Below are 13,533 nucleotides of genomic sequence, written 5' to 3'. Positions count from 1 at the left end.
TACTGTGAAGAAATGAGCCCAAATTTTGCAGGCCATAAATGTTTTAGTGTAACACACTAATCATCTACTAAACTCAAAGCACCCTAATTTCTCTTTTTTTTCTACAAAAAGAGAAGTAAATGGTGATTTCTTTACAGTATTAAAATTTTTTGAATTCCTGATTTTGTGAGCTGGAAACCCAAATTATATAAAAATAAACAAATACATACTTGAAATTGTTTAAATTGTGGGCCCTGAATCTATAATATATGAAAGTTAAACATTCATGAATTGAATTATGGAAATAAATAAACTTTTCCATGATATTATTTTTTTTTGGAAATGGTCTGTAAACTCCTTGATCTGCAGCTTTTAACTACTGTACCTACAGTATCTAACATGCAAAAATTACAAGACAAAAGCGGCTTAATCCAACAAAATGCATCTGTTTGTGTGACTTAATTGGTACAGCCACCCCACCTGAGCAAGCTGTTGATGGAAGAGGTGCCGCGGTCGATACTTCTCAGCACATCACCAGTTTTGCGGCCCAGATGCCAGCGGAGTGAGAGGGCATGCAGGTGGGCAAACAGGCGTACCTGCACTACCCGGTTAGTGAATTGTTGCACTCTGATCCATACAAAGGAGCGCAGGTTGCTGACAAACCCTGAGGCTCCTGCAAGAGAGGGTATGGAATAACTTGCAAACCGTCCACTTGCCTTCCTGTGACACGAGGGTCTCATTAATAAAACACCCTATACACAAAAGGAGGCCTGAGTATTCCGTATGCTAATTTAGAGTCAAAACAACTTGGTGGATGTGACACAGCGCCAGTAAGAACTGGAAACTCATACGGTGATTTCACTAGAACAAAACCACTGACTTGATGCCTTTTAGAGGTGCGAGGAAATTGATATGATAGCTGTCAAAGGTGTCAATACAGCTGTTTGGTCGATCATATAATATTGTTAAATGAAAAATGGTAATTACCGTAATTTCTTGTGTATAATGCCCACCCATGTATAATACGCACCCCCAAAGTTGACCAAAAAATGCGCATTACACAAGAAGTGACGGTAGTCGTTGGAGAGATGCTAGTCTGCTTTCAGACTACTGTTGAGGTGAGCTTGCGCAAAGCCACCAGCCTCCAGACCGAGCTCAAGTGGTCCGGACTGTTTGTGCACCATTTTCTTTCCGACATCTCTCCTTACACGCTTGTGTGATTTGGTTCTCTGTGTGGTATGCAACTAAAACAAAAAATAAAATCATACAGCAGGTTGGAAGCTAAATTTCCGCTTGAGGGTTAACAATTCCAATCCGTTTTTGGGAGCGCTTGCATTCATACCTATGGAAAATTCAGTCTTTAATTAATCTAATATGCATGTTTTCAGAATGTGGGGGGAAGCCAGAGAAAACCCACGCCAGCACGGGGAGAACATGCAAACTCCAATTTGAAAACCTTTACTCTTAAACAGACATGCTAACCGCTACATCACTTTGTTACCATGCTATAGCAAGCATTGCTCATCAGCAATTAATTAAAAATACATGTTAAAAGTGAAAATGAATTTAGTTTTATGTATGATTGCATGCATGGTAGGTTGACTGAAAACTCTAAATTGCCCGTAGGTGTGAATGTGAGTGTGAATGCTTGTTTGTTTATGTATGCCCTGCGATTGGCTGGCAACCAGTTCAGGGCCTCCTGCCCGAAGATAACTGGGATAGGCTCCAGCACTCCTGCAACCCTCGTGAGGATAAGCGGCTCAGAAAATGGATGGATGGATGCTGCAACCTGCCCATGACTGACTGGCACCTAGTCCAGGTTATACTCAAAGTCATTTGGGATAGGCGACCCTATAGCGACAAGCGCTATAGAACATGGATGGATGTGGCGACCTGTGACACACATGCTTGGGCTGTGGGATGCTATTTTTAATTTGTTTTAACTGTCCACCTTCACATCCAACCAATTGATTTTTTCTTCTCTGAAGCACACAGCAATTACAACAGTAGCGACAAGTTGCCACCTAAGATATTTTGTCTTATGACCACCTAGCATTATTAGTTGTTTTAATTGCTATCTCACCCACAAGCACCTTAATTTCTTTGTCACAAAATATTTTTGGCTCAGTGACACGATTCACAGTGAAGTACAGTTGATCAACAGGTTTATAGATAAACAGTTTTATACATATGGTGCGTTGCAATGAGATTTTCTAGTTAAATATGTTGAGGCAGAGCTATTCGATGGACATTTGCGCCATACATCTCAAGAGGGAGTGTGATTTATAAGAGGAAGATTGAGTGCAGGTGTGTGAGCGCAGACTTTTAGAAGGGAAGCTACGCACACTATTTTAAATGAGACCCAAGAGCTGACTCAGCATCCAGTGTGTGAAAAGGTATGTCATACCTGCCCCCCCTCCCTGCATGAACTTTAGCAGGACGTAAATACACACAGTGGTGATCAGAGTGTGCCAGCTGCTGCCATCAGTCAGTTCATTAACTGAGAGGGGGAAGAAGACAGAAATTTCATTCTTAAAAACATTAAGTTACAGGTAAAGATGTGGCGCTCCTGTTGGTATACTCACTCACCTATATTTTTGTAGTAAATGGGAACAAAGACATTGATTGCCCTCTCAACTCCCAGCAGCCCCAAACAGAAGAGGACAAGCATTTGGAGCCATACACTGCCCCGAGGCCACATGTAAGGTAACAGCAGCCTAGCCTTCTTCGTGAAGCCTTGCCAAGTTGACTGGTTCTGATCTGGTCCGCCCAAGAGGCTCTGGGATGGTGACAAGGAGCCATTCAAAATTACCAAATGGACTGATGTACAAATAATGTTTTTTGTTTTCCACATCATTACCTGTCCGCTCTGCTCTACGTCTCGCTCATCTTCATTTATAAGCAGCATGTACGGTCTCTTCGGCAACCCTGGGGCCTTAAGACCGAGAAAGAAGAGCAGTCCTGTCCCCACATAGCGGATCAGCCATAAGGCAAACTGCACCTAAGGGGTTTCATAGACAGTTGAAAACAACATCAACATTAAAGTAAAACTACACGTAACAAAAGCCTGTGAACATGATGCATGTCATTTAAAATGTTTGGCCATCAGTGAGTTCATTATGCTGACAGTTTTTGGTAGCTCAATGTTAGACTGTCACAATGACTCAGCACAAAAAAGGGACCAGAGCCTGCACCTCACAGCCTTTCATCTCTTTCCCCCCCAACATATTTTTACTGAAACCAATTCAAGACATACAATGTAAATGTTAGTCATTCCTCCCACAAAAAAGAAAACATTCAACAACTCAGCATCCCTTTCTCCTATAAACAGCCAACCCAGAACAAGATATGGGCTGCTCATTTAAAACAAATGAAAAATTATAATTAAAACTAATGTGACAAATGTTCAGAGCATGGAATAGGGAACAGCCCTTCAGCTTGAGTACTCTTTAAATCACCGCAAGCCATGGAGATGAGCTTGTTATACAGGAAACAAGACTGACAACGTGAACGAATGACACGCCTATTGTACACAATCAACCTCTAACCCATTAGACTGTAAAGCGAGACCCGACTATTAAATATGAACAGTAACATGATGAATCACTCAGTGTACAATATTTTGACAATACCAGTTTGAAATAGCTTCATTATACAACTGCTGGGAGGCTAAAATGAGTGACATGCATTGTAAAAGCCCAATTTAAGACAGACTCACCGGCCACAGTCTAATAAGATTCAATAAAAGAACCACACCAAAATATCATAAATTTTACTAAATGTATTGAGGCGTGAAGTGCAGCAGTGAGCATAATATCAAAATTGTAAAGGCAGCCCTTTACAATGATAACAATGCTCAGTTTTGACTGACAGAGTAAGAGGAATATTTATTCTTGTGGTGGTTATTTGCTGAGCTGTCAACCACACTGCATTATACTGACAGTTGTCTCTAGTAATTTTGTTTACCTCCAATTGCAACAATAAACATGGTCGAATTACTGGCTTTCTGACAGTATCAATGACAACTGGGCATTCTTATCCATGTAAAGGCAGAATTGTTTTGGTGTACCTGCCTGCTGTTGTGCCCAATATTTGAGTGTCTCTCACCTGTTGCCGAGTGTCCTCCAGGCCCCACCACCAGTGAGGACTGAACCAGGAGACGAATGCCAGGTTCTCAGCTGCGAATGCTGTCGCCCAGAACAGCAGTAGCGCGGCACTGTGGCCCCATGTTCGATCCATGAGCAGAGCCCTGCGCCTCTCCACACGGAGCAAAGCAATCCCCCAAACCCAGGCTAGGCCAGAGAAGCAGCCATAGAGCAACACATAGCCTGGGAGCTGGTCTGCTTGGGTGGCGAGCCACACCATCCCACACACAAACTGAACCAAGAGAAGGCTGGAAATGGCCACTTGAAGCCTGTAGAGACGAGAGCGGGGGATGAACTTTGGCTCCATTGCTGTGCCATATTTTTGGTAAAAGATGCAGTGGATGGTGCCGAGGAAGAAGGCGATGGTGAGCAGGACAGCAGGGACCAGAGTGAAGTAGAAGCAGGGGGCGATTCCTTCATCCACCCACGTGTGGGAGATGGGAAACCCGGCTTCACAATAGCTGTGGACGAACACCATGATCCTGCTGAGAAAAGACACGAGAGATACAACTTGGGCGTTAATGCGCCTAATTTGGCTGCTGGCTTTACTTTACAAACACATCACGCCCCAACATAATAATTAAAATTAAAAAAAGAGCCACACAACGTAGCAACTGTAATCCTGTTAAGGGCTGTTAGCCATTATGACGTGCAATTTACTATTATTACCTTGTTTGAGCTCAACATGAACGATCCAGGCAAGTGTCAGTAGCAGGGGGTTCAGTTTAAAGACTATAGCAGATGTGCTAGCCTAGTCCGTCCTAAACAACCTCAGCACGAAGAAAAGCGAGCAACATGAGTGCGTGTTGCGTATAAATTAACCTGTGTATAATCGGTTCTTGTCCGTGGTTCGTTTTCGGCCAGCCCTTTGACGTCACGAAGTTAGACAACACACCAAAATAAACGACCTACAAGACATATTGCCTAGCCTTCAGCGCCCCTCAGAGGACATGAAGAATTAAAAAAAAATATATATATATTTTCTATTGTGTTCATAGCGGATGGCAACCCATTTTGGTGCATTACCGCCATCAGCTGGAGTGGAGTGTGGACTGAGAGAACGCAGGGAAAAAAAAGGAAAATAACAACAAAACAAAATACATAATAAATCAATTATACCCCATTATGAACTCTATCAAATTCCTTTGGACAATCTTCGATAATTTTGTTTTACCGAGACTTGGCATTTCTTTAGAAGCCAAACCACCTTTCTCATGTTATTATATCGGTTGCACGTTCGATAGTTTCTTGTTGAAACCAGTGTAATTTCATTTTCCTGTAGGGTGTTTGCCTATTTACCTGTATGTCCAATTCTCATACTAACGATGAAGATGTTGTCCTTCCTTTTTAAGGTAGCCTTGCCTCCATGTACCAGCCTGCCTTTGGGTATTGTAGAGATACCTACCAATTTTTGTACTGTCCCAGTGTTCCTGCCATATATGCGTATGCACATATATGCGTATACAGTCGGCCCCTGCATACTCGTGGTCCGGCACCCCCAAAATTACCATCGTGTTTCGTGGAAAACGCTGATTATCTATCGCTCTCTCTCTCTCTCTCTCTCTCTCTCTCTCTCTATCGACATAGTGTTGTGAAAAAAAAAGAATTTTAATTTAGGCCTATATTGAAATATTCCCTTCATTTTAAAACAATATTATCATAAAGCTACAATATTTTAAATGCAGACAGTTCAACAAAAGAATAATAATCATATAGTTTTTTTTCAAATCTAGTTTTAAATTTGAATTCTGAATTATTTGTTTACATTGTGATTTTATTTTAGGTCAAACAAAAAAAAGGCTTTATTGTCAAACATTGCGCATGCGCTTCTACCTTAGAACAAGAATCTATGAATTTCCGTTTCTGTAAAAGTCTTCCCTTTCTTTTTTGAGTTTCAAGCACAGATATCTGTGGCTTCAAGTCTCTCCTAGCTCGCTAGGTGTCTGTGTAAAGGCACAAACGTGAACTTGTGTGCTCTCGTGTGTCTCCTTCAGTATGGCTTGAAGGAGGCTGCCTGCCACAGTGTCGAGGCAGAATACTGTTTGCCTCACCTTATGCTTTATCTTCAGTTTTATGTGATTAACAAAATTAAATATGTCACACACAAATATTAAACACATTAACCTGACTATGGAAAATCAGAATGCATACAGTATTACAAGTGTCTGAAAACATTATATTGGAGATATAAAGACAGACAGAATAGGTATTTGCCAATAGATCCATTGATCCATTTTCTGTACCGCTTAACCTCACGCGGGTCGCGGGCATGCTGGAGCCTATCCCAGCTATCTTCTGGCAACAGACGGGGTACACCCTGAACTGGTTGCCAGCCACTCCCAGGGCACATATAAACAAACAAGCATTCATACTCACATTCACACATACGGGCAATTGAGAGCCTTCAATCAACCTACCACACATGTTTTTGGGATGTGGGAGGAAAGCGGAGTGCCCGGAGAAAACCCACGCAGGGATGGGGAGAACATGCAAACTACAAACAGGCAAGGCCGGGATTAGAACCCCGGTCCTCAGAACTGTGAAGCATATGTGCTAACCAGTCGGCTGCACGCAACCTCTCCACCGTGCCGCCCTTGCCAATGGAGCTCACCTGTATTGTACAGTAATTTCACCAATAAATGGGACTGTTGCAATGTGCTAGTTCATCTTTTTTTGTGAGGAAATGTGCAATCTGATGTGAGGTTGGCTGCTCACTGCTGCACTTCACGCCTCAATACATATAGTAGTTGAACAAGAAATGCACACATTCACCAATTTTAACAATTAAATCATGGATATTATTGGATTAAAAATGAAAATTAATACAAAGCACAGACCATAAAGCTAAATTGGAAAATATTTTTATGTAATAATTTATTTTTATTTTTTTTGCTCCTCACATACAGTAGGCTCTGCCTCCCCTGACCGCACATCGCAGGTATGCTAGAGCATATCCCAGCTGACTTTGGGCGAGAGGTGGGGTACACTTTTCACTTTCACACGCACATTCACACATGGATAATTTAGTATCTCCAATTAACCTACCTTGGATGTTTTTGAATTGTGGGAGGAAACTGGAGTACCCGGACAAAACTTATGCAGGCACAGGGAAAACATGCAAACTCCAAACAAGAAGGCTGGAGACCAGATTTTAACCCATGCCCTCAGAAATATGAGGCAGATGTGGTAACAAGTCATCCACCGTGCTGACAATAGTATAGAATAGTATGTATAAGTACATTATACATAAAAACTGAAATTAAGTATCACAAATGTCCCCAAAATGTTTGAAGCACACAGGGTTGCTGCTTTAGACGCTGTTTTGACGCTTTCAAATCTGACACTGCAAGCTTTATAACAGGCAAGAGTTTTATGCCAAGCCTGACTGATGAGGTGTTGAGTGTACTGCGCTCCATTTTGACCTCTACCCTATAGTGGGCTGTTCAAAGTACAGTGTTTCCCCAGCCAGACAGAAGCAGAGTTTTTATGTGGAGTGTCCCCAGAGTGATTTCTTTTCCCCAACTGGGCTACAAATCATTGACAGCCCCCCTGATTAGAATATTGTAGAATAAAAAGATATCCTCCATGTAATGAAATTAAATATTAAGAGATTTTTTATTTTTTAGTGAAGACCAAAAACAGAAGGTGGTGGCACGGTGGATGTCTGGGTAGCATATCTGCCTCACAATTCTGAGAAACAGAATCCGGCCTCGCCTGTGTGGAGTTTGCATGTTCTCCCCGTGCCTGCATGGGTTTTCTCCGGGTACTCCGGTTTCCTCCCAAATCCCCAAAACGTGCATGGTAGGTTAACTGAAGACTCTAAATTGCCCATAGGTGCGCATGTAAGTGTGAATGATTGTTTGTTCCTGTGATTGACTGGCGACCAGTTCAGGGTGTACCCCGCCTCTCGCCCAGCTGAGATCGGCTCCAGTACGTCCTGCGAACCCTCGTGAAGATAAGCGCTATGGAAAATAGATGGATGGGGGAAAAAAAAAAAAAAAAAGAACGACTGTGCTGTTGTAATCAGGTCGATAGATGGAGCTAAATACAAATGTATGAATGGTGTCCGAGTACAAGTGAAACGCGACCGCCCACACACTCGCACGGCCAGGTGCTAAAGACGGTTGCTACATACGTACAGTATTACTACTGTAATAGATGATAGATGGCACAAACATAAATGCAGTTTCACAGAGTTATTTTAGAAAAAACGTCTCACGCAGTAAAGGGAAAGAGGATTTGCAGTTTCCCTGTAATTTAAAATTCAGATTTTCTGGGGGAAAAAAATACCTGAAAAGCCAGCTGTCTCATCTGTCCTTTGAATGGGGATTAATGAAAGGCTCAGAAGAAAGTGAGTATATACCTGCATATGAAAGGAAGGAAATAAAGAGGATCATCTCTACCTGATGGGAGAGTGCAAAGGATTTGAGAAACACGCCGCGCGCGCACACACACACACACACACGCACACACACACGCACGCAGTATGGAGTAAAATCTTATCGTTTAGACTAAAGCCTTCACAATGGCTACAGAGAGCTGTTAATCTGCTTCATTGCCACGGTTCTTTTGTGTGTGTGGAAATGGCCCTTCTGTTCACCAGCTGGTTGTCACCCTGTTCTTTTGTCCCCCTGCAGATGTGATGGCCTGCCCATCACAGCCTTCATCTGCCACTCCTCTTGTGGACCTTTCTGACTTCAGCATACACACTCAGTTGGCTCTTATTCATCTGTGAGGTGGGTTCATTCCCCCTTTTTTGTTCATTCCTCTATCACTCCCCTCGTGGTTGAGCGGCACATATAGATTGGGACAGGCTTGGATGAAGGGAATGTGGACGTCAATCTAATCCTGTGATTCAGACAGAAAAGAATATCAGTGGTGTAGGGAATGTTGCTTCCAATCCCATTAGCCACAAGGGAGATCAATAAACCTTTCAGTTGCGTTAGATTATAGTATTCATGACGTAAGCTTTGTGAAGTCAGTTTTTGTCATAAGCTCAGTGGCAGGGGACCTTTGCAACTGCTAATACTCACCCATGATGATGTATCGTGTGAACCCACCTGCACAGGCATGAGGGCTGCTGCAAATTTAAGAAACGGTATGCAGCATAATATTCTTTTTTTTTCATGCCACTCAGTCCCTTCATTTTTATTTTATTTTTGTAAATAAATACCTTTTTTACCATTCCCGTGAACCACTGCCTTGGCTTGCCTGATTTGCTGCACTTGGGTACTCTTTACATTCTTATTTAACATTGGGGCTAATTTACATAATATATAGCCCCAGACCAAGTTTTTGTAGAAACGCCCACACACCCCTTGGAGGTAACACCCCTACTGTCATGTGTAAAGCCAGAAGGTAAGCAGAGATGCACTGAGTTGTACAAATTAGCATTAGCTAACAGTGTTAGCTTCTGATAAGCGGCACATCACTTGATTGCGCTGAGATGTTGTCAACACAGTGGTGTTGTTTGAGTTTGGTAATGTGTGCATGTGCCACATACACACAGTATAGTGAAGGAAGCGCTGCCTCCATAAGTGAAAACGCTTTCATTGTCTTTATGGGTGCACACTTTCCCTCCTACTTCCTGGGCTCTGCTTCCGTAAGCAGAAGCCAATTTAATTGTCACGCCAGGGCGGCGCCTCTGTTTTTCATGGTAACAAAAGTCATGCTTGCCATTGGCGAAGCAGTATATGGCACAGGGTATACAGTCACTCATTGGAATGGAACACCGCCTTCAATACACCTCTTGGACATTTCGAGTACTTGGTCATGCCATTCGGTTTAACAAACGTCCCTGCAGTTTTCCAATCATTAATTCATGATCTCCTCCGTGACATGCTCAACCGGTTTGTATTCGTGTACCTTGATGACATGATCTTCTCCCGCTCCCCTGAAGAACCCTGCATGCATGTGCGCAAGGTCCTCCAGCGCCTTCCTGAGAACCGTCTGTTTGTCAAACCAGAAAAATGTGAATTCCACCTCTCCTCAGTACATTTCCTTGGCTACATCATTGCGAAGGGCAACTACAACTGGACCGAGCCAAGATCCAAGCCATCACCGACTACCCGGAAAGAACTGCAACGCTTCCTCGGATTTGCCAACTTCTACCGTCGATTTATCTGCAACTACAGCAAGGCCGCAATCCCCCTCACCAGCCTCACATCCACCAGCTCCCCCTTTCAGTGGACCCATTCAGCCTCCGAAGCCTTCAGCAAACTCAAATCCCTGTTCACCATTGCTCCCATTCTGCGCCACCCTGACCCCTCCCTCCAGTTCGTGGTGGAGGTTGACGCCTCGGACTCCGAAGCTGGAGCTGTCCTCTCGCAGCGGTATCCCACGACCCAGAAACTACACTCCTGTGCTTTTTTCCCTGTCGCCTATCTCCTGCAGAGAGGAATTATGACGTCGGCAACCGAGAGCTGCTGGCCATAATACGGGCCCTGGAGGAATGGAGGCACTGGCTGGAAGGGACTGAACAGCCATTTCTTATTTGGACCAACCACAAAAACCTCGCTTACCTCTGTTCCGCTAAACGTCTCAACCCCCGACAAGCTCGCTGAGCACTATTCCTGAGCAGGTTCAATTTCAGTCTCTCTTTCCATCCCGGTTCCCATAACACAAAGGCAGATAACCTGTCCCGTATTCACTCACCACCCTCCAGCTCAGCAGAACCCGAACCCATTCTTCTGTTTCATTGGAGCTGCTAGGTGGAAGATCGAGCAGGTGGTCAAGGAGGGTCTAAAGAACCAACTTGATCCCAAGACCGGGCCTCCAAACCGCTGTTTGTACCGGATTCTGCACGTTCAGAAGTCCCACAGTGGACCCACAACTATCAACTCACTTGTCACCCTGGCGTCACCCGTACTACCCAGTTGATCCAGCAGCACTTCTGGTGGCCCAGCCTCATCCAAGACACCCGTGAATTCGTTCAGGCCTGCTCTGTCTGAGCCCGAGGGAAGTCGTCACACCTGCCTCCAGCGCCCCTTGCCGATTCCAAGCCACCCTTGGTCTCACATCGCCGTGGACTTCATTACCGGTCTGCCCCCCTCAGAAGGTAACTCAGTCATTCTCGCTGTCATCGATCACTTCTCCAAATGTGTCCATTATATGCCCCTCCCCAAACTCCCGTCCGCCCTGGAATCTGCTAACCTCCTTGTCTTATTTTAAACTCCATGGTATTGTCAGGATTCAGGTATTGTCAGGATTCAGGTTGCAAGTTGGACCCAGATCCAGAGAGGACAGGGAGGTGAGTTTGTGAATAACGGTTTATTGCAGCTTGGAAGTGAACTAAAGAACTCCAAGAACTAAATCCAGGATTGTCAGGGTTCCAACGAGGACCGGTCTGGCAGGGTAGGAGTCCGTGTTGTTGGTGGGCCGCAAGAAGTGAGCACTGGTTTGCAGAGAGCAAGGGCAGTCGTTGATAGTCTGGCAACGAGTTGGAGTACCACAGCGTCTTAAGAGCAGTCAGGTGTAATTAGGATGACAAGGTGCAGCTGTTAGACTCCAACACGTCAACCCTGTAAAGCATTCATGACACACACACACACACACACACACACACACACACACACACGGGACTCATGGTGCTGAAACAGCAGCCCTGACAGTACCCCCCCTTCCACGGGCGCCACCCGGCGCATGAGCCAAGCAACTGGGGTGGTCACGATGGAAGTCGCGGATCAATGACTTGCACAGGATCAACCGCGCAGGGACCCAACTCCACTCTTCCGGACCATAGTCAATCTCTCAGTCAACGAGGTACTGGAGGCCGCGACCCCGGCGACGCACATCCAGGAGCCTGTCCACGCGAGATGACCACCGACCACCAAGGGAGGAGGGGGTGGTACAGGGGGGGATAGAGGACTGGAAGAAACCGGTTTTATCAGGGAAACATGGAAGGTGGGGTGAATGCGGAGAGAGGCAGGGAGTTTAAGGCGTACCGCACATGGATTTACCACAGCCACAATCTCATAGGGGCCAATGAAATGGGTGGACAGTTTTTTTGGATTCAACCTTGAGTAATAGATGCTTCGTACTGAGACACACTTTCTGACCGACCGTGTAAGCGGGCGCAGGGATGCGGTGACGGTTGGCTTGTACCTGAGACATGGCAGAGGTCCGGAGAAGGGCAGCGTGGGCCTCCTTCCAGACCTTGGCGCACCGGCGTATGTGGGCCTGCACTGAAGGGACTGCAAGCTACTGCTCCTGCGATGGGAACAGTGGAGGTTGGTTGACTAAGAAGCATTGAAAAGGGGATATGGCCAAGGAGGTGCTGGGCATACTCAACCCAGGCAAGGTCGGTGCTCCATGTAGCGGGACGAGACAGGGATATGCAACGGAGCGCCGTCTCCAGCTGTTGATTGGTGCGCTCACATTGCCTGTTAGTCTGAGGATGATAGCCAGAGGATAGACTAACACCTATACCAAGCGCTGGGCAAAACGCTCTCCAAACCTGCGAGGTGAATTGGGGGCCCCTGTCAGAAGCTATATCAGATGGAATGGCATGCAGGTGGAAAACGTGCTGGATCAGCACGTGTTCCCATTTGACGGGGGAAGCCCAGAAACAAAGTCCAGGGCGATGTGCGACCAAGGGCGTCTGGGAATGGGAAGCGGACGCAATAAACCGGAGCTTGGTGTAGAGATGTCTTATTTTGAGCACATACTGTGCATGCAGAGACAAAGGACCAGGTGTCATCTTCCATGGTGGGCCACCAGAAGCGTTGACGGAGGAAGGCCAATGTTCTGTGGATTCCAGGGTGACAGGTAAGTCGTGATGAATGGGCTCACTGTAACACCTGGGGGCGGACCGAATCAGGGACAAACAGGGAGTTCCGGGGACCCCCACCAGGATCAGCTTGCTCTTTCTGGGCCTCCTTTACCAGCGTTTTTATTTCTAATGTGATTGAGCCCAGAAAGCAACGGGAAGACAAGATGGGATATGGATCATTCTTGACACTCTCCGAGGCAAACTGGCGGGACAGGGGATCTGCCTTGGTGTTCTGGGGCCCTGGGCGGTAGGACAAGGTGAAGGTGAACCGGTCAAAAAACAATGCCCACCTGGCTTGATGGGAGCTCAGCCTCTTAGCAGAGCGGATGTATTCCAAATTCTTGTGGTTGGTCCACACGATGAATGGGTGTTCGGCGCCTTCCAGGAAATGCCGCCATTCCTCCAACCCCACCTTCACCGCTAAGAGCTCCCGGTGTCCGATCCCATAATTTCTCTCCGCCTGAGACAACTTGCGAGAAAAGAAGGCGCAAGGGTGGACTTTACCATCAGTCTGGGATCGCTGATACAGCACTGCACCAACCCCCGCACCAACCCCCGCCTCTGATGAATCAACCTCTATGGATCCGGATGAACGAGGATAGGAGCTGAGGAAAAAAGTTTATTTTGCTCACAGAAGGG

At 45.6% G+C, this 13,533-nt stretch overlaps 1 protein-coding gene across 3 annotated transcripts in view; it reads right to left on the bottom strand.

The window, feature by feature from the left end:
* Window positions 1-5,080, bottom strand: part of abcb6a (ATP-binding cassette, sub-family B (MDR/TAP), member 6a) — a 15,770-nt gene extending 10,690 nt beyond the window's left edge. The window contains exons 1-6 of one of the 3 annotated variants that reach the window (XM_061798835.1): window positions 4,794-5,080; window positions 4,087-4,609; window positions 2,840-2,980; window positions 2,569-2,758; window positions 2,387-2,479; window positions 460-652 (exon numbers count right to left, since the gene is read on the bottom strand). In XM_061798835.1, coding sequence (XP_061654819.1) covers window positions 460-652; window positions 2,387-2,479; window positions 2,569-2,758; window positions 2,840-2,980; window positions 4,087-4,602 — 1,133 coding nt within the window. In that variant the 5' untranslated portion in view covers window positions 4,603-4,609; window positions 4,794-5,080. The remainder of the gene's footprint in view (window positions 1-459; window positions 653-2,386; window positions 2,480-2,568; window positions 2,759-2,839; window positions 2,981-4,086; window positions 4,610-4,793) is intronic. The other 2 variants (XM_061798817.1, XM_061798826.1) reach the window with 2 other exon arrangements.
* Between the last annotated feature and the right edge of the window lie 8,453 nt (window positions 5,081-13,533).

This window comes from Phyllopteryx taeniolatus, chromosome 1 (assembly GCF_024500385.1).
Source record: "Phyllopteryx taeniolatus isolate TA_2022b chromosome 1, UOR_Ptae_1.2, whole genome shotgun sequence".
NCBI classification, from domain to species: Eukaryota; Metazoa; Chordata; class Actinopteri; order Syngnathiformes; family Syngnathidae; genus Phyllopteryx; species Phyllopteryx taeniolatus.
The sequence above is the reverse complement of the archived record's forward strand: the minus strand, read 5'-3'. Positions and strand labels throughout refer to the sequence as shown.